Source organism: Microtus pennsylvanicus, chromosome 2 (genome assembly GCF_037038515.1).
Source record: "Microtus pennsylvanicus isolate mMicPen1 chromosome 2, mMicPen1.hap1, whole genome shotgun sequence".
Taxonomy (NCBI): Eukaryota; Metazoa; Chordata; class Mammalia; order Rodentia; family Cricetidae; genus Microtus; species Microtus pennsylvanicus.
In genome coordinates, this window is record NC_134580.1 from 104,636,621 (window position 1) to 104,657,981 (window position 21,361).

The window sequence follows — 21,361 nt, forward strand, 5'->3', positions numbered from 1 at the left end:
TCCCCGGGGAACTGGTGTAGCCATACAGGGCATGATGGCTGGACCAGCAGCGGGGAGACAGTCAGGACCCCGGCAAGAGCTGGTCGAGGTGGTTCCCAGAACTTAAAAGAAGTCAGAAGCCTATGAAATACATTTTTTCAGTAGTAGAAATAAAAAGAAGATATGAATGGAAACCTAGAGACTAAGAGGACAAAAAGACACAGCGGCTCACAATGCTGAGAGAGGCGCTAGTGACCTGGAACCTAACAGGTTCCTCTTTCAAATCTCATGCATGTCTAGGTATCTTTTCAATACAATATTTTTATTAATTCTTTGATAATTTCATATACACATACAATGTATTTTAATCATATTCACCCCTCCCAGATCCTTTTTCAATATTCCCCGGTCCAATTTGTACTCTCTCTCTCTCTCTCTCTCTCTCTGTCTGTCTCTCTGTCTCTCTCTGTCTCTCTCTGTCTCTCTCTCTCTCTCTCTCTCTCTCTCTCTCTCTGTGTGTGTGTGTGTGTGTGTGTGTGTGTGTGTGTGTGTGTGTGTGTGGATTAGGGAGGGGTAGCAGCAGGTCGACCTACCAGGGAGCATACCGCCAAGGAAAACTACCTCTCCCTCCTCTACTAGCCTCAATTGTCAACAGCTCCTCAGCTAAGATGGGGGCTGGCGAGTCCCTTCCAGAGTTTGTGCGGAAAACCACTGCCAACCTGAGTTCATGCCATGGTCCTGCCATGACCAAGAACCACCACCTCTCTAAACTCCCTTTCTCGACGATGAGTGAGCATGAAAAGCACCATCTGAGAATGACCCTGAAGTTCCAAAACTGTGGCTGTCTTGCAACAGCAGCAAGATGAATGAGCACAAGACAGGAGAGCAATGACCGCCAAACAAGTCTTATACTATGTTCTGGCCCTACTCTCGGGAACAAGCATGCAAGGCTTTGTACTTGTACCAGGAGGCATTAACACAAAGATCACACTTCTTAAAGAAATGACTTGTGAGACATGCCATTATTTACTTAGTTTGCTCCGTGTGCTTTCTTGGTAACTGTGAATGCTGGAAAGGGGTTACTTCTCACTGCGTGGCTTCTCACATCAGATTACGCTCGCTCGCAATGCCTAGAGGCAGATGCGGCAGCGGTGGCAAGGGCTGGAAACCAGCTGGATGAGACCTTCTCTGGTGCTTTTGTTCAACCCTGAAACCTTCGCCACAGGAGACCGCCCGGGCAGAGAAGCTAATGTGAGAAACAAAGAGAGATCTGGCGAAAAGCCTTTGGGACTAAGGAGGGGAGGTGGAACTCTGGGCTGGCGGTGGCACCTGGTGCCCGCTGTTAATAATAAGGTCGCGGTGCGTTCATAAGGTACTTGATTAAACAAAGGCGCTCTGTGATAAGAATGACTAGCAACAGCTCCACGTCTGAGTCGTCACCCTCGATCTTTTCAACGTGGGCTGTTTGCGCCTAGTAACGTTCTCTGCGAATTGGATCTCACCTGACTCTGGACGCTGAACCCAAGTGCTACGGAGACCTGGGCCACCCAGGCTGACAGGGGCGGACCTCCTGAGCGCACGAGGCGCCCCACGAGGAGGCGGGACCCACGGCCGTCCCGCCTGCACCGCCACGCACGCCTCTGGCACCTGCAGCCCAGCGGCCACCCGCAGTCGCAGCGCGTCCCGCGGCCCAGCCCGGTCGCCAGCTCTTACTCCGCTCCTCGCTCGCCCGCCGCCGCGCTGCACGCCCCGAGCGCTCCCTCGGCCCCGCTGGGGACCGGGGACCCCGCAGCCTCCGCCATGCTGCCGGTACTCTACACCGTCTTGGCGGGACTGCTGCTGCTGCCTCTGCTGCTCACCTGCTGCTGCCCCTACCTCATCCAGGACCTGCGGTACTTCCTGCGGGTGGCCAACATGGCCCGGCAGGTGCGCAGCTACCGGGGGCGGCGGCCCGTGCGTACCCTCCTCCGGGTCTTCATGGAGCGAGTTCACCAGACCCCGCACAAGCCCTTCGTGCTGTTCGGCGACGAGACGCTCACCTACTCCCAGGTGGACCGGCGCAGCAACCAAGTGGCACGGGCGCTGCACGACCAGCTCGGCCTGCGACAGGGGGAGTGCGTGGCCCTCTTCATGAGCAATGAGCCGGCCTACGTGTGGATCTGGCTGGGACTGCTCAAACTGGGCTGTCCCATGGCGTGCCTCAACTACAACATCCGTTCCAAGTCTCTGCTGCACTGCTTCCAGTGCTGCGGGGCGAAGGTGCTGCTGGCCTCCCCAGGTAAGCTGCAGACCACCAGCCCTAACCCTAGGGGGGACTCGGCGGCGCCTTGGGTGCGGGGCTGTAGTGTGGTGGGAGACTTTGCAAAAGGTCAATTCGAGATGAACGACGCTCATTAATAATCTTTAGAATCATCAGAGGTGAAGCGGCCTATGTATCAAGGCATTGTGCTAAGCACTTCAGTCCTCTGCGTGGGGTCCAGTTTACTTAAAATACCTAGCATAGTGTTGAGTGCGACGCCACTCCTTATGCTGTGTTGTTTAGAGACAAGAAGAAATGTGTGTTCATGTTCCTCACGAGGCAGTTCCCCCAACCCCAATATTTTCCCAGGGGGCCCACTGTGTTTGTGCAATGTTGCTTTCAATCCTCACAACACATAGAGGTTATTATGGTACATAGAGATGAGACCAGTGCAGCCCAAAGATTCAGATTCACGCCCACAGTGTCAGGAGACTTGGGGTAAACCAGTAATCAGTACTTCAAACATTTTCCATTAAGATTCAGAGGGTCTTGGGTGAGAAGTGCTGGGGTCCCGCCTCCAGTCCTTGGTAGACTTTCCGTCATGAGAAAAGCCATTTCCCGTCTCCATCCTTGCATTTCCTCTCTGCCGTGAAGCTGCCTTCAAGACTATTTCGAGATCTTAAGCGCTGTTAGCGTGCCCAGCTCCTCACTACAATGAAGTGTATGTACCTGATGCCCAGCTAGAAGACTGGCGTTCTGCCGCTTGCACTCTTGTGAGCCCCGTTGCATCTATGAAATGGGACCCCTTCATTTGTGCGGCTGCTTTGGACCTAAATAAAAATTTCATGCCCAAGTGATACCCAGGCCAGAAAGGACCAGAACCTGCTCTCTTCCCCAGAGCTGTTGTGTTACAGCTCCCAACAGTTAGTCTGTGAACGCCACCCTTGTGTCTCCACGCTAGTGCCCGCCCTTGCTTCTCTCAGGGAGGAGATGCCTAACCAGGAGTAGGCTAAAAAGACATTAGTGACAATACAGATGGAGGGTTCTAGAAGTTCCAGCTCTCTGGGATGCCCATGTGTGCCAAACACTACAATAGGTGGTTTTAATACTCTGGTAAATTCAAAATCATGCCTCCATTGTATGGCTAAGGAAGCAGGCAAAATTTCTAGCCTAGGTCCACCTTCAAAGCCCACAGTCTTTATATCGTGTCATCTGCCGTCTGGATGCATGAGTTAGAGCTTCAAAGAGCTAAGAATCTATCCGCTCTGCCCTTCCCGTCACAGCTCAGGAAACTGAGGCAAGCCAAGCAGTTTTCCTAGTGCCCCCAAAAACTGAAATGTCTGTTTACTTCTAAGAAACTGGAAGTTCATAAGCCTGTCACATGTGACATAAAGTATGTAATACAAAAAGCAGAAGCATCATACAAAAATGTCAAAGGCAGAAAGGTGATGTTAAAGGTACCAAATTATGGGAGGGGTCTGAACTTTTTTTTCTTTTCTTTTTTTTGGGGGGGGGTTCAAGACAGGGTTTCTCTGTAGCTAGCTCTGTAGACGAGGCTGGCCTCGAACTCACAGAGATCCTCCTTCCTCTGCCTCCCGAGTGCTGGGATTAAAGGTGTGAGCCACCACCACCTGGCCTTAACCTTTTAAAATATGCCCCAACAATCTCTAAAGACTTCACTGCTCTGTAACTGGGAGGCTCAGACAAGCCTGTTGTGTTGCCAACTTTCTTAGAAAGAAGGAATTCATAACCTGTGCTTACTGCACCCACCCACCCCCCACCCCCAAGTACTTCAGTATCTGCTGCACAGACTCTGCTGCCCCGTTCAGGGGACTTCATAGAGCTTGGAGTTTAACTGACAAAGAGACTGACGTTTACATGACTAATTGAGCTTGGTTTTCCAATAAAGTCAGAAACACAACAGGGATAAGTTGACTATCCCTGATCTGAAATACTCTGAACCAGAAGTGTTCCAGATTTCACCTTTTCCATATTTTGGAATATTTGCATCTATATCATGGGCCACCTTAAGGATGGAGTCCAGGTCCAAAGAGTTTACTGCTGTTTCCTGGACACCATATTGCCTCAGCATGAAGGTAATGTTATACAATATGCTTAATAATGCCTTGCAGGAAATAAAGCTACATGCTGAGGTGTTGTGGGATTATAGTCACAAGCGAGAAAACTGAGATCCAGAGCACTTCAGTTTTCAAATTAGGGATGCTGGGCCACTACTTCCTGCCTCTTGCAGACAGTAGTAACCTGCTACAGGTCACCATGTTTACATAGAGAATATACTGAAAGTCCTACATTCAACGCAGTCTTGCACCTAACTTGCCAGCAGACCTCAAATCCTCATTAACATTGAGATGAGACACAGCTTAAGACCCAAATGTCCTACTTTTTCCTTATCCGAGATTTCTTTCTATGTGACACCGAGTTGCGCTCTGACCTAAAATAGTTCCCGGGTGAGCAAAAAGCAGAGTCCAAAGTTGCATGTTTGGTAGCTGGGCCATGTGGAAATATGTAAACTAACCTTTGAGAGAGGCCAGTACTTGAAAAACACTTTTTTTTCACCAAATAACAGAGATAGATACCTTTGTACATCATACACTCTGGCCTGGAACAATTTCTGCAGAGAGAGTCCCAAAGTCCAAAGTCATATACTGAGTAGATGTGCCCAAGTGGAAAAAGTTGATTGAGCTGTCTCTTAGAACTGCTTGGGGAGGACAAGACCTTAGAGATACTGTAATCCTTTTGAGAGAACTGTGGAGTGCGTATGAGGAGAGATGGCGACGGAGCCAGGCAAGCGCAGTGGGAAGGGCATTCTGGGAAAGAGGAGGACCAGAGGCAGTTTTGTTTTAATTTATTTATTTATTTATTAAAGATTTCTGTCTCTTCCCTGCCACCGCCTCCCATTTCCCTCCCCCTCCCCCGATCAAGTTCCCCTCCCTCATCAGCCCAAAGAGCTATCAGGGTTCCCTGCCCTGTGGGAAGTCCAAGGACAACCCACCTCCATCCAGGTCTAGTAAGGTGAGCATCTAAACTGCCTAGGCTCCCACAAAGCCAGTACGTGCAGTAGAATCAAAAACCCATTGCCATTGTTCTTGAGTTCTCGGTAGTCCTCATTGTCCACTATGTTCAGCGAGTCCAGCTGGCCTGGATCTGAAAAAGCCAGAGGCAGTTTTGATCTGGTCCATGGCGCAAGATGCTTCACTCAGTAGTTTTCCTGTGAGAGAACAAAAGCGAGATAGACTTTATTAATGATCAATTTCGACTGACTATTGAAAAATTTTTAATGTAGAGAAAATAGACTCGGAGAACCCAGACACAGTCAGTGTCCGTGGCCTCCCTTGTGTGGGAATAGGTCATTTTCTAATCTGCACTCGAGCCCGGAGCCCGTGCAGTATCTTAAATTGCTTCAGTGCACTTTGTCTCAAGGATGAGATTTGCTTGTGCGTCTTTAAAGCCCGAGCGAGACAGAGCCTACAGTAGGCATTCCGGGTCCTTGTTGACTTGAAGAGCGGCGCCATGCTGTGAGCTAGAACAGGTTTTCTGGAGAATCACTGAGTTGAGTGTGAAAGTGGTGCACACAATCAGAACCACCCTGATGTGAGGAAAGCTCTTTCAACTCAATCACCCCAGGCGCAGCCTCACGGACTTCCCTCCCCAAGGTTCCTCTAACAACCCAGTCTACCCCGCCCCTCTGCCAGTAATCCAGGGGCTCTCTCTGAGTTTCAGGGCAAAGAGGGAACGGGTGATGAGCCCAGAATGGACTGGGCCCACACCGGCATCTGCGCATGGGATTATGGAGTTCCCTGTACAATGATCTAAACTCAGACACCCAATGAGCGCCGTCTTCAGAACATGAGACTCTTAGCTCAGTAGCACAGGGTCTGAATGGAGAACTAACTTGAAGATGTTCTCAAACAGATTTCTTCTCTCAGAGTTAAAGTTTGGGGGGAGGGGTTGTGTAGCTTCATTCCACAACGAACTCGTGTGTTTCCAGCTTATCCAGGATTGCAGTTTATCTCCTTGAGAAGCAAGAGGAGGGAAACGATGTTAAAACAGAGCGATCCCTAAATCGGCCGTTCGTGTTATTACATCTGAAGGGGAAGGGTTGATATCTTTCTGGATAATGAAATATGAGCAGCCAGTGTTCTAAAGACCCGCTCAGGCGTCTGATAAATAAGAAAGCAGATGCTTGATAGATAAGTGATATGGTTGCTTATGTCCATACAGTAATTATGTAATGCCTGATGTGACCTGGTGATCTCACAACAGGAAGTACCCTTGACGTGGGGCATGACGAAGAACAATAACTTTAATTGAGGGAATGAAGAATGAGCTCAAGCAAATTATTTGATTGCACAAATGTGAGATGGAGTATGGTCTTCTGCTTTCTTTGCTCCTGTTAGAATTTGTAACGTTAAGGAAACACCTTTTTACCTAGGGTGATTTGCTTTGTGTAGGAAGGAAAGTGGGGGTGTCTCTGCCGGAAGAATTCTAATACGCAGCACGTTGCACAACTGACCATGTGTGATTGCTGCTACTCCAAACCACTGTTAGAGATGCCAGGATCAGGCTTACCCACCGGCGTTTGAAGAGCTATAGCCACAGTGTCTCCAGGGTCAGTATTAGCACCACTTAGAAATGTTGCTGTTGTTTTTTGTTTGTTTTTTGAATGAAGGAAAGGCATAGGCTGCCCACCCAGCCGCCCCGTACTCATCCGCACACCATGGTCCCGACACTCTTTCAGTGGCTTTGTCTGTAAGCATCTCTGGGATGTGTTACCTAACTGAGTCAATCGCCTCTTCCACCAGCTGCGCTAGTGCCACATCAGGCTACCCGAGTGGATATCTGATTCCTATGGTGAAGCTTCAGATTTAGCTGTAGCACACTGACACAGGGTAAGGAAGGTTGATTGAGTTCCTCACCCTCGTTTCTTTCTGCTTTCCAGGAACAGGCGTGTTTAGTCAGATAATTCTCTTCTTTTACTCTTCAAAAGAAGGGGAAGTTGGTGGGAACTGATGTACAACTTAGTTTTTTATTCTTGTTTTGTTATGTTTTGTTTTGGTTTTGGTTTAGGTTTTTTGTTTTGTTTTGTTTTTGAGATGGGGTCTTACTATACATCCCTGGCTGACCTCAAACTCAGAGAGATCCACCTGCCTCTGCCTCCATATGGTTTTAAAATTTTTCTCTTAAGATGTTGAAATCACTTAATATTCTTCTCTCTCTCTCTCCCTCCCTCCCTCCCTCCCTCTCTCTCTCTGTCTGTCTCTCTCTCTCTCTCTCTCTCTCTCTCTCTCTCTCCTCTGTCCCTCCACCCCTCCCTGCCTCTGTGCATATGTGCTGTGTGGTATTAGCTGTTCACCTCGGTCACTCTGTCACTCTGCCTTGCTCCTTTGGGGCAGTTTAAACTTGGAACTCATTGGCTGGCAGCCAGAGTTCCTGTGAGACTCCTGTCTCCACTCCCAACCCTGTCCCAGAAGTTCGAGGGTTAGTAGTGAATGTCTTTTATGTGGGTTCTGGGGTCCCCTCCAGTCTTCACACTAACCCAGCAAGCACCCTTAACCATGTACCCATCTCTCTAGCCCAACACTGGATTTTCCCCCACCCTTGTGTATACTGCTTTCTCTGGGAGTGCATTTCCCTCTACAGTGTAAACCTAGTCCAAAGAGGAGCTGATGGATCTGGTCCACAGCCTTCAGGCTCATCTTCACCTTACCAAGCTTTCAGTGAAGCTTGAGCTATGCTCTCCACCAAGATGCACAGTGATGGCCTTTTTACTCATATCAGAAGCCCGCACACCTTAGCGCACACAGAGCAAATCAAGAGGACACCCTCTCCTACAAGGCAAAGGCACTTTGTCAAAACTTAAGCCACAATGGCAAATGCAAAGAAATTGGAATTCTTGGTACCTGGTTTTAATTGTTTTTATTTTGTGTGCCCCTGTCCCTTTGTACAAATGGGGTTGCTGGTGTGGTTCCTGCATCTCAGGGTTTGTGAAATCAATGTAATGTATATCTTACAAAAAAATCTAAACAAAAGAGAACTGTAAAACTTGTCTGTCTGAGGATGACAGGGACAGCCAACGCTGAGTTGTGCCACCTGATGCCTCCTTTGGGCCTCGGGTGCACCGTCCTCAGCTGCCAGGAGCTTTCAGCTGAGACCCTCTCCAGGGCTTGCTCTAGCTAAAGAGAGTTAATCGCCACATTCCTCCCCCCCACCCTGTTGAGTGCATACAGTGAGTGAGCCCATCTGACTGGCTGATGGGCAAGCTCGGAGGCAGGGGTCAGCTCCCTTAATTTGAGACAATCCCAAAGGCCCATTCTAGGCTCAGATAAGGACCTGCTTGGTAAGCCACTCCTGTGACTGTACTGGTTCCACCTCTCCCTCTATCCAGGCTATGTTCCCTGGTCACCCACAGGTACAGCCCCCAAGAGCAACTCCTACACCAACTTCAGCTTCTCAGTGCAGAGGAACTAAGACTATGACCAAGAGAATTATTTGGGTTAATGTGTCCTACTTGGTTGTCACATCACCTCCATAGCTAACAGACAACATTCACACCCTAAAACCTCAAGGCGGCACCTACATCAATCACTGGGTGGGAGAAGTAGCTACCTCTTCTATTAAAGAGAAGGGTCACAGACCATGCAGGGAACCCTCGCATGCAGAAATCATTTCGTTCCATCATATTAAAGGCGTAGCCACTCAAAGTACTCCAGGTTGCCAGTCCTTTTAAGTAAGCAGTTTCAGCTTGTCCCTAATCTTCCACACTGAATTATGATCCCTTAATCACTAGGATTTCATGGTTGACCACACTTGAATCTTGTCACACTGTGTACTAAACATCCTGGGGCAAGCGTGCTCAGACCTGGGAGGGAGCCAGGGAAGAGAGCAGCCAGTTGTCAAGAAGCACAGGTGGCAGAAAGACTTACCTCTGGGCTGTCTTAAAGGAAGACCTGGATTTTCTGGGTGACTAGGGATGAAAGGCCGTTCTACACAGGCCGGATGGTCTGGGCAAAGGATTTGCACTGCAGCACGTTTAACAGGGTTTCACATGGGTCTGAGTGGGTAGAGGAAAAGGGTAGAAGGCAGGCAGTCCGAGATGGCATCGGAAAGGCTGGCAGGGATGGGACGGTGAGGACCCTGAGGATCTCCTGGATTCCATGCTAAGGGGTGTGCAGCTCCTGAACAACCATGAATGGGGGCACTGGACAGTGGCCAAGAGTGAGGTAGATGACGCTGGAAGCAGAGAGAGATTTGACAGTGAGGAAACTGGTCAGGAGGCAATTGCTGGTAACGCCAGTTCTGGGGAATACAAAATCCTCTCTTCTAACCTCTACAGACAGCCGACATGCATGTGGTACATGTGCGTACATGCAAGCAAAACATCCATGTGCATAAAATAACGGCAAGTAAATCTGTTTGAAATAATATATTTACTTCAGTTATTACAACTCAAGACAGGTTAGGTAAGCTTACTAGAGGTTTCATTTTATGGATTAAGAGCAGAAAATCAAAATAACAGGTATCAAATAAGGATTGCATATTAAGTCAGAGCTTATTATCTATGAAAAATAAATTTCTTGTGGCACCTGTATACTTGCGTGACTGACACAGACTTTACAACAATAACGGCCTTTAATGTGTGACATGTTCTGGAAATGCCTATTACTCTGTATTAACGTGTTGGTGATACACACTTACTGTTTGGTTTTTCTCAATGCTCATTTCTGTGACGTCTTCCACCAACCATCTGCTGAGCTTATGAAACCACAGACTCAACCTTTGTTCTATCAGACACTGGGATCGTGTGAGTGTGTGTGTGTGTGTGTGTGTGTGTTTTCAAACACATCAAATTCCATTCTAAAATTCATTACGATGGAGACATGGTGGTGCACACCTTTAATCTCACTACCAGGGAGCAGAAGCAGGCGGATCTCTGTCTGAGGCCAACCTGGTCTACATAGCAAGTTCCAAGACAGCCATGACTACATAGTAAGACACTGTCTTTAAAAAAAATCGTAAGTATCACTTATACCCATACATTGTAACAAACATAGGTTGATGGAAAGTATTTATCAGGTTTAGACACTCAATACATGCTTCATCAGCTAATATAGTCTGCTTGGAATTTTCCCACTAACTTAAGAGCTACAAGAAGCCGTTGAGGAGGTTCTGCCAACCCTGAAAAAGGATGGCGTGTCCGTCTTGTACGTAAGCAGAACTTCTGACACGAATGGCGTGGACACCTTCCTGGACAAAGTGGATGGAGTGTCGGCAGAACCTACCCCAGAGTCGTGGAGGTCTGAAGTCACTTTCACCATGCCTGCACTGTATATCTATACTTCGGGTACCACAGGTAAGTAAGAGAGGATTGCCAAGACACAGGCTTGTCTTGGAAGAGCTAACCGCTGAGCCGGCCTTTTAAATATTCTGTTTCCCTAGCAAAACGTATCAAATAACTAATACTTAAGGGGATTTCTATCTTTGCCCATGAAAACTGATCTTATTTTATCACACATGATCTCATTTCCTTTTTCCCAGCTCCACACACACACCTACTCAGTTGCTATAAAAACATAGAAATAGTTAACGAATAATTCAAACAGTGGTTGCCATGATGGATAAAATTTGATCCTGAGTGGGCTGTTAGAAATTTTTAATGTTCATTGTATTTTGACCCGTTTATATCTAGAGTCCATCTGAATAATGTAGTTTATATAAATGGGACATACCAGAGGACAACTATGGGGTGATATTCATATAAATGCTTGGACTGATTTTTCCCATACAGTATTATTGATGTAGAGTGGCCTAGCACAGGGCCTAAACCATGATATGTCATTAAGTGTAGGATGCCTTCACTGTGCGCTAGCATATGATGAACTGTGGAAGAAGCATTTCAGTAACTGCTACTTGGAACAAACAGTGCCCTGTGTCACTGTAACCAGCATCCTTCAAGGGACCCAAAGACATTACTCTTTCAGCTCCCTCCTGCCCTTGTATCTGCCCATTTCGTAGACTCAGAAACTTATAAAGACATAAAGGACTTCCCAGGACGAAAAGTAGAGTGTCAAGACTCACTTTGTGGGCTAGCTCCAGGCTCATACAATTAAGATGGTAACACCCCCTGCCTAATAATGTAATAAATATTTAGAGTCAGCCTTGCAAAAGCCAGGGAAAGTGTTACCAAAATGTAATAAGCTGAAGCCAACGGGATATGTGGAAAAGAAGGCAGGAAGCCAGCCCCACATGTTGACAGTGATGATCATTGTTATTATTGTGAGGAAATTATATTAGGAGTCATGTATACACTTCTCCTTATAATTAGTCAAAGGTTAAGGCTGAAGGTTCTGTTGAGCCTGTTATGTCAACACCAGTCCACAGAATCTCTGTTGTTTGCTCCAGCAGGCCCCCGGTAGCCATCTGACAGATTGCAGTTGCTAGGCCCCAGTTTAACATGAATGTGGGTAGCCTTTCACACTGTCATTTTATTTTAACTGAATATTACCTTTAAACAATTGAGAATAAGAATAAGGGGGCTGGAGAGATGACTCAGCCGTTAAAGACGAGGCTCACAACCAAAGTATAAGAATAAGGAACGTCTACCTTCATTTCAGAAGAATAACAGAATGCATAGATGAGTTTGGAAACTTTGATTACAGTTGGGATGAAATGAGCTTTTGGCTAGCGATGGGGAAACCCAGTCCTAACACTGGAAAATATGGCACTTCTTCACAATACGTTTTTTGGCAAGGAAATGGAAAACTCGTGTTCAGGAGTGTTTTCTAACGCTCCACAAGTTAATCCCATACTTCAGCATTGATATTTAACAGGAAAGCACTAAGACTAATGTTTATCTTACTGTTTTACCTATGAATGAAACACCTGTATATTAATTACTCTTGTGTAAAGTAATTAAAGGAGTTCATTTAAACACTTAGAGACCAAAGGTTTTCCCTCTTCCTCAAAGGGAATTGGTAGCACAAAATTATGTAATTGTTACAAAATATTCTTCTTGACTGATTAGTATGAAATCTTAAATTAGGAAGGTTCTGAAAGTACTCAAAACTCAGAAGGTGAATTTTTTTTTTCAATGTAACTCTGAACTTTACTCTTCAAATGATTCTTTCCTGTGGTGAATACAACTGATTTGTTGATGGTTTCCTCTGGTTCTTTTTTTAAAAAAAAAATTAAAAATTTATTCTCTGAGTTTTCCACATGACGTATCTTGATCCCATTTGTCCCCTGTCCCTTTGCATCCACCCTCTGCCCCTCTAGTCACCCCCCAATAAAACAAAGTTCAAGAGAAAAAAAAAGAAGAAAATAAAATGAGAAAAAAATTTTAAAAAAAAAAAGAGGGACGGAATTAAAAATCTCGTCATGGAAGCTGCAGTGATTTCTTCTATTTCTCAGTGTTAGTATAGAAGGGGCATTATCTTGAGTTCAGTGCCCTGCAGCACCTACAAGAGATGGATTTAGAACTGTGTTTACAGTGATAGGTGGCTTGCTGCCCACAGAACAAACTGTTGCATGGGCCGTACATGGCTAAGGGCTGAGTCCTCGGGGACCTGCCTTCCTCGTCACAAAGTAGAATTGCCTACTCGGGTCTTAAGCTCTTTCTCAACCCCTAAGGGTGACTTTCTCCTCACCACTAAGGCAATCTTCCATGAGAAGCAATGAAAGCATACATTTAAAAGAAAGTCTTTTTTAATTGTGCATATTATTATTAAGAAAGTGCAGGTTCGCTTAGTTTCACACACCAGAATTACAGCAGAAACCGTTTACACTCCTCGGATTGGCAGGATGCCCAGGGTTTGAGCACTCACTGGCAAGGCTATGAGGAAACAGTCTCATGTTTTACAGGCCAGGCAGCGGGTGGGGAGCCCCCCCTTATAACTGGCAGCGTTCTGTTTATGCACTCAGGTTACAAAGACATGTTTTTGGCCTGTAGCATCATCTATAGTGTGAATTGCCATGGAACAAGGTAATTCATGATGGCATCACTTGCCATGACAAAATCATATAATCAAATCATAGCTTTCTCATATAACAGATAGGAGGCAGCTGGGAGAAGAAATAAACGATTGGAGATGTGAAAGAAATCTATAAATGCGGAGAGCTTCCAAGGAAAAAAGCTACACTATATTCATATTTTGAATGAAATTGGCAAATAGATATCATTAGTGGTCGGCACTACTGAGTCTCTTAAACTTAGCTTCCTCATCTGCGGGTTGGACAATGTAATTCGATCTATCTCTTAAGTTGACTTTTTTGAAAATGCCTTACAAAGTAGTGAGCCCAAGACAGGAATTCATTCTCTTAAAGTCACTACTATGTCATCTGTCCGTCTCAGGACTCAAACTATGCCTTGAGAACCAAACATAGGCTCCAAGTGTTCCTAAAACAGGGCCATCGTTAAGCCTTTCTGTATGTGCACAGCTGCTTTCAGCACACACTGGCAGATATGGGTCAGCACAGCAATGACCAAATGGCAGCCTGAAACTTAAAATATTTACTCTCTTTATTGCTTTGAGGAATTAAAAAAATGTTCACACCCATGGCCTGACCGCTTATCCCTCCCCTACACACACACACACACCTTCAAAACAATTCTTCCAGCCTGATGGGAGGGAACTTCATACACTAGATCTCTACCTGGCCCACTGACGCCTTCTCTTACGTCTTTGCAAAGGCCTCCCAAAAGCTGCAACCATCAATCACCACCGCCTGTGGTATGGAACTGGCCTGGCTTTGGCGAGTGGGATCAAGGCCCACGATATAATCTACACCACTATGCCCCTGTATCACAGTGCGGCGCTCATGATTGGCCTCCACGGATGCATCGTGGCTGGTAAGTTCTGTTTCTCTCCCCAGGCATCAGGGGTGGACACGCGTTCAAATCTGCTCCTAAGGAAAAGCATATCCGGCTGCTTTCCTGTCTACCAGAGCCAGTATTCACTTGGGCATCAATTGCAAGGCTCTGTGGTTCACACATCATGAGCAAGCTTCTAAAATAATTTCTCTTTCCCCATGCCTTAACTGTTCAATAGATCTAGGGAGAAATTCCTTTTCTTAGGTTCTGTAAATCATTCTCCAGTTGCAGAAACTTGCATGTCACTCTCGGTCAGCATCAACAAGCTTCTCTCCCCACTGTCCTTGCTCTGTGTTTGTCCTTACTTCCACAGCCTCCTGGAGTTAGTCAGAGTAGCTGGCCTGCCATCAGCTCCTCTTTCCTTCTCAAATATCACCGTCTATACAGGAGTTGGCCTTGTCTGTCCCTTCAGGAGAATTTACATTGCTTTTTCCCATAAAGGTTCAGTCCCATATCCCCGTCTCTGAGAAAACTAGTTCTTATTCTTTCACTGAGATAAATAACTTGACTTTTCTCCCAAGTGACATTTCATTTTAAATAAGCCTGTAAAATAGACACATTTATTTGAAATAAAACACATAGCACGTGTAATAATACATATACATATACGTGCATGCATATATCATAGGCTGCATGTCTGCAGTTCTGAGCCCTGGTGGCATAGTGTCAAAGGCAAGGCCTTTGGAAAGGTTAGGCCGGCTGTAATGTGGAACTTTGAAGCACTTGATCGGTGCCTTGGAAAGCAGGTAGAGTAGAGACTCTCATGGCTGGCTCTGCCCTCCCCCTGAAGAGGATATGGAGAGATGATGGCTGTTCCCAGATCAAAAAGAGCACCCTTGCCCAACACCGGACTTGCCGATGCCTTGCTTTTGAACCTCACAGCCTCCAAAAGGAGAAGCTATTCTTTGTAGTGTAAGCTAGCCTGGCTGCGATCACCTTTTTTTAACAGCTTGAGCTTAAACTCATGGTCCAAGCACCTATTTCCTTCCTTCATCTACATGACGAGTCCATCAGCTCTGAACTTCGCCTGGCATCAGCCCCACCCTTCAGGAGCAAAGCATGGCTGGGCATAGGCGTACTACTGGATCTTCCGCAGCAGAGTGGTTGGGGGGCTCTGAAGCGGACAAGCCAGTACCTTCAGCACTGCAGACACCAGCAAAAGGAGGAAAGATCTTTGTGAGCGTCTCTTCTCAACACCAGTCATTGGTATATTTAGGGGTGAAAAGAAGCGAGCGACATGAGAAATGGGTATGGGCTTCCTGTTGCTGCTGGAACAAACTGCCGGAAGCTCAGCGACTTCCAGCAACACAGGTTTGTTTTCTCATTGTTCTGGAAGTCAGCTGTCTCTGGCTGGACTACGCTGCCCCCACATGCTATAGATCTGTGTCCTGGTCTCGTCCATTATAGAGGCTGCCTGAATGCCTCGGCTCGTGGTCCCGTCTTCCATATTCAATTCGCACCCTCCAAGTCCCCCCTTTTCCTTTCCTCCTCGTTAGATACCCTTACAACTGGGTAAGGAGATAATCTGGGAAAACCTTCCCACCTCTAGACCCTGAGCTTAATCACGTAATCACATGCCTTGCCACACAAGGTAATATGGTCATGGGCTCATGGGCACTGGTGACAGCTCTCTCTCTCTCTCTCTATCTATCTATCTATCTCGCTCTCTCTCTTTCACTCTATCTCGCTCTCTCACGCTCGCTCTCTCTCACTTGCTCTCTCTCTCTCTCTCTCTCTCGCTCTCTCGCTCTCTCGCTCTCCCCCTCCCCCATCGCTCTCACTCTCCCTCCATCCCTCCCTCCCTCCCTCTTTCTCTCTTCCCCCCTTCCTAGGATCCCTCTTCCTCACCTCCACCTCATAAGCCCCATCAGGGCACCTGGATTGCATTAGAATGATTCCCCCCCCCCCCCCCCGTGCATCCGCTCCCCTTTCACAGATCGGAGGTTCACATGGGTGGAAGCAAGTCTCCATTATGCTCGGTATTCAATGGAAGAGGCACTCCACACATGTTGGATTTCATTCATTTGTAAGTCTCTCATCCGAGAGATTTTTTTTTTTTTCTGCGCTCCCTCCCTGATGTTTTCTGTGCTTTTTACTAGGGGCCACTATTGCTTTGCGGAGCAAGTTCTCAGCCAGCCAGTTCTGGGACGACTGCAGGAAGTACAACGTCACTGTCATCCAGTACATTGGGGAACTGCTTCGGTACCTGTGCAACACGCCCCAGGTAACGCTCCTTGTGTCTTAATATCGTTTCAAAATCGATAAGACGTTCAAGTTTCCTTGGATTGTGACAGGCTTCTGCTGACTCATCTCTCGGTTCTCAGCTTAGACGCCAGCTGTCTGTTAGAACAACACACTGATAGCGCACTTGCCTTCTAGAAGGACCTGGCTGGAGAGCAGTGACAGCTACTTTGATTGCAATTTTTATTCTCTGTTTTGTTACGTGTTTTCACACCTTCCCCATCCCAGGTCCTCCTCTTTCCTTCCTGCTTGTGAAAAGCCACTGTCAGCCCCAGCTCAAGCAATAGGTCATATGTCAGCCTATTTGAGTCTCTCCAGCAAAGGTCATTCATCCCTTCTACGCTCCTGCCTCTCGTGTTGCACATGTGTTTCTTGCCTCCCGTCTCCCCTGGGCTCTGTAACTTGTTAGTAGTTTTGTCAAGAGACAAAACTACTCCACTCTTTGAGCAGTGTAGTCTTGAAATGTCTGCTCCCAGCAGCCAACACTGACATGATACTAGTTTTCCTTATGTAGAGTCTGAACACAGAACGAGATTAGGGGCCCAAAGCACCGAGTGAAGCATTTGTGTCTAGTACGTGTGTAACAGATGGCAGCCATTGCCATCACTGTCCTCACGTTCCAGCCTGCTAGTCCACATACACTGGTCTACACACAGTCCTTGGGTGGATCCGTGACAGTGTGTCTGCCCTTGTACACAGAAGAAATAGGAGACCTTCTTCTCTTACCCCACTAGTCAGTCTCTGGCCTCTGGGTTTAATGAGGCACAGGGTAGCACAGCTATTGACTGAAGCGGTGGTGAGGTTGTGTGGTTGAATCTTCTGCATCTGCTTTGCCCATTTTCCCTTGTAATGTCTGGGTCTCGCCCTGCAGAGTCTTTATGTATAACGAAAGGTCCCTGTGCTCCACGTCTTCAGTGTGAAGCTGATTCACTCCTGTGCTGTTTGTGTGGCTGCCTGAGAGCAGTATCCTTTAAGGAAAAAAAAATATTTTTTTTTAAAATGTCCCTTTTTAGATTTATTTATTTAATGTGTATGGGTGTTTTGCCTGCATGTATGTCTGTGAGTCACACGTGTGCCTGGTGCCAGCAGAGGTCAGAAGGGGAAATCGGATCCCCTAGAGTTGTGAGCCACCGTGTGGGTGCTGGGAACCAAATTGAGGTCCTCTGCAAGAACAGCCATTGTTCCTTAAGGCAACACCATCCCTCCAGCCCCCTGCTTTAGGAAGAAGGTATATATTAGTGCAAGATGCTGCCAAAGCCGAGTGTGTGAGTCCTCCAGTTAGGAACTAAGTGATGGCAAAGGTTTCTCAATGAGATGCTGGGGGGGGGGGTTACAAAGGAGAGCAGAGAGAGGGTGGGGGTGAGGGCATCTGGAAGAGTTCCAGTGTCTGTCTCAGAGCAGCAAGCTAAGGACAGAGAAATGGAATTAAATAAGCACCGTGTTTTTCACTCAAAAGCCCTTTTAGTACTAATTGATTTTTATGCCGTATTCTCTTTTTCTCTTTCTCTCACTTCTTCTCTTCTTTCTTCTTTTTCTTTTCTTTTTTTTTTTTATTTTGTTTTGTTTTATTAGATAGGGCCTCATGTATCCCAGGCTGGCCTCAAACTCTGTAAGCAGCCAGAGGATGACCTTGAACTTCTGATCCTCCTGCCTCTGAAAAATTCTGTGTGAAGCCAGATAGATGTGTGTTTGATTCTTTCACCGTCTTTGTAACCCTAGGGTCTGCACTATAAGCTTCCCAAGGCTCCACTTCCTCAATTGAAATGGGAGGCAAATACTTCATGAGCTGTCCTGTCCGACGGGCTTTAGTGACCGAAGTAAGACAATACAGGCCAAAAGCATTTACAAACATGGCACACAGGCAAACCCTCGGTGGAGATAGTCTCCTTACTTAGATTGTCTGGTTCTCTGCATTCCTTCCAGGACACTCTGACCTCTTACCTCTGACTAGCCACTAAATCCCGGTGGGAACCTAAGCCCCAGGTGTGTTTGCGTTTCTCAGCTCAGTTCTAAGGTAGAAAACAAAATAGAGGAACAAAGGAGAAAATGACCTGCAAGTCAGTTCCTTAGCACAGTTGGCTTGGGTGGTAAAGAAGAACCATGTCCTCGGGGGAAGGCAGAGGTGAGTCTAGCAAGCAAGACAGAGTAAAAGCGGGGCTTCTTAGGCGATCCCGGACCTCATTTGTGTCCAGAAACGTTTCCAGCCTTCAAACCTCAATCCCTTCTGCTAGTGTAAGAAGATCCCTGTGTCGTACTGTGAAAACTGAGCCCACGGTATTATGATGCTAAACCCAGCTACCTGCTGCCCACAGGTGCCCTGCTGCACCTGTGGGCCTGGCCAGCTGCCCAAACACCCAGGCACCTGCCTCTTTAACCTGCTCTGCCTTGGTGCGGATGCCCCAGCCATGAGCTGCTGAGCAGTCCCTGGTGGAGGTTTACTTGTTTAACCACAGAGATTATGCTGTATGCAAAACACAGGCCCAAGCCCTGTGGAGGATTCAGAGATATGTTTGGTCTCCAAGGAGGATGCATCTAACGAAAGAGAGACGTGAGAGGAGCTGTTAGACAAGGAAGTGAACAGGTGTGGGTGGAGAACGGAGTGTGGGAGGCACATGGACCACGTAAGGTCTTGGATTTACACACGGGAAGGCCTCTCCACAGTACCTCACGGGCCTGGGAACTGGTGAGCACCTAGATCAGGTGGTTCTTAAGTGACAATAAGCATTTTTCAGATACTGGAATGCTTTAGTCTCAGAGTTCCCATGAAAGAGAGCAGGAAGGGAACTCTGGAAATCTGCCAGTCCTTTCTGAGGAGAATAACATTTTATGGGCAGGGGAACCCTATAATTAATGGTAACACTAGAGAGTGATCGGTAATCGGCGTTCCAGGACAGCAGCCAACATAAGCCAAAACTGGCCCTGGCAAACGACAGACTCCCTGCCTCCTGACAGGTCCTAGGGAATCGTGAAAGAGAGTCCAGTGATCTGTGGGCCAGAGCTAATGAAGAGGCTATATCCCTAGCAGTCAGAACACCCAGAACTTACACAGGTTCAAAACACCTCAGGCAACTTTGACATGAGGTCTCCGGCCACTCTCCGTACATTCACTTGGGGAACCATTTTCTTCAGTGACTATCTCTGTTTACCTCTCCAGCTAGAAAAGCCACAGTGACCTTCACCACCTAAGTCCTTTGGCCAATCAAGTTACTTAAAGATCAAATCCGTACTTACAGTTTGCTGAGCTTCTAGCTTCTTCTCCATGGAACTAATTTAAAGTTTATTTTGATCTGCCTTCTAGTTGTTACAGTACTTTCCCTTTAGAGGAGAGCAGCCGCTTACTCCCTCCCTCCCTTCCTCTCTCCCTCTTGCTTCTTACCCCCCTCCCCTCCCCCCCCCCCCCCCGGCTATATTCCAAAGTCCCTTCTCAGCCTAGGAAGTAATGAAAGATCTGGACAAAGTGACTTACACATTAATGCCAGCACTTAGAGGATGTTGAGGCAGGTGGATTGCTGCAAGTTGAAGATCAGCCTGGAATGCAGAACGAGACCCTGTATCAAAGAAAAGTAAAGAAAGTGTACTGGCTGGTTTTGTGTGTCAACTTGGCATAAGCTAGAGTCACCAGAGAGGAGGAGATGCCTCCATGAGATCCAGCTGTAGGGCATTTTCTCAATTAGTGATCAATGGGGAAGGGCCTAAATCATAGTGGGTGATGCCATCCCTGGGCTGGTGGTCCTGGATTCTATAAGAAAGCAGTCTGAGCAAGCCAGGGGAAGCAAGCCAGTAAGCAGCATCCCTCTGCGTCAGCACCTGCATGTTGGTGTTCCTGTCCTGGCTTCCTTCAGTGATAAATAGCAATGTGGAAGTGTAAGCCAAATAAGCCCTTTCCTTCTCAGCTTGCTTTTGGTCATGGTGTTTTGTCACAGCAATAGAAACCCCAAGACCGAAGCGGGAGGGGAGGGGAGGGGAGGGGAGGGGAGGGGAGGGGAGGGGAGGGAGGAGGAGGAAAAGCAACAACAGCAGCAGGGCCACCAATGCCGTCATGGCCATACATTTATTAAGCAAATAAATTAGCTTTTGATGAGAGAGGAGAGCTCTTGCTAACAGGCACGTCTACCCTGTCCTGGGCTGTTTTCTCTTCAAACAAAGGCACAATTTACAAATAAAAACTTTATACCTTCTTGAGTAACCTGTCTTTCCACCAAGCTATAGTCTCCCAGAGAAGATAATTTGCCTTCTACGCTCACCATTCACCTTAAATTAGTTGGGCCATCTCTCTGAATCTCTAACGAGTAAGCGCAAAAACATGAAGGAAGCAGTGTGGTCCCCTCAACGCCTTTGGCTCTCACTAGGTCCTCTTTGGGGCCTTATACACAACAACTTCTCCTTCCTGCTTTTCATTTCTGACAAAGCCTCTTCGTCTTGGCTGCACAGCTGGGAGCTGCTTACGCCTTCTCTTTCCCTTTCTCAGCCTTTCCGACAGTTTCCATTGATTTAACTGCAACAGGTCTTGTGACCTTAGCCACACCAGGCAAATATGGCTCCTCTCTCGCCTCTATCATTGTTGCTCCGCAGTGGTTTATGGGAAATGCCCCCGCTCCCTGCACAGCCTGTCCCATCTCAGTTGGGTTCCCAGTTTTCTTCACTGCCACATAAAAGCTACTGCTTTACGAACAGAAACACCCACAATCCTACTGGTGCCAGGACGTGTTCATTTCTGAGTCTCCCATGAGCATGCGCCTTCTGGAAAGTCACTGATACTGACATTTTACACTGGGTGCAAGTTAAATGGTGGCCTTACCTGGTTCATCTGGTTGTTTCTTCTTGCCTCAAATCAAAATGGAAAACTATCCTTTTTTTTAAGTTAATCAGATCAGCATCCCACCTATCAGACTATGGTGCTCATGTTGCAGAAAGAGGGGGTTGTGTCTGGGAGTGGTAGACTAAGATGAATTTTTAAAGACACAATTATGAAATAAAATCAGGGCAACTATCAGTATAAATTAAATACACAGAAT

The 21,361-nt window shown here is 47.0% G+C and overlaps 1 protein-coding gene across 1 annotated transcript in view; it reads left to right on the forward strand.

Moving 5' to 3' along the window:
* The first annotated feature begins 1,626 nt into the window (after nucleotides 1-1,626).
* Slc27a2 (solute carrier family 27 member 2) overlaps nucleotides 1,627-21,361 on the forward strand; it is a 32,232-nt gene continuing 12,497 nt past the window's right edge. The window contains exons 1-4 of the mRNA XM_075962048.1: nucleotides 1,627-2,257; nucleotides 10,380-10,589; nucleotides 13,926-14,084; nucleotides 16,205-16,329. Of these exons, the coding sequence (XP_075818163.1) occupies nucleotides 1,780-2,257; nucleotides 10,380-10,589; nucleotides 13,926-14,084; nucleotides 16,205-16,329 (972 nt within the window). The 5' untranslated portion in view covers nucleotides 1,627-1,779. The remainder of the gene's footprint in view (nucleotides 2,258-10,379; nucleotides 10,590-13,925; nucleotides 14,085-16,204; nucleotides 16,330-21,361) is intronic.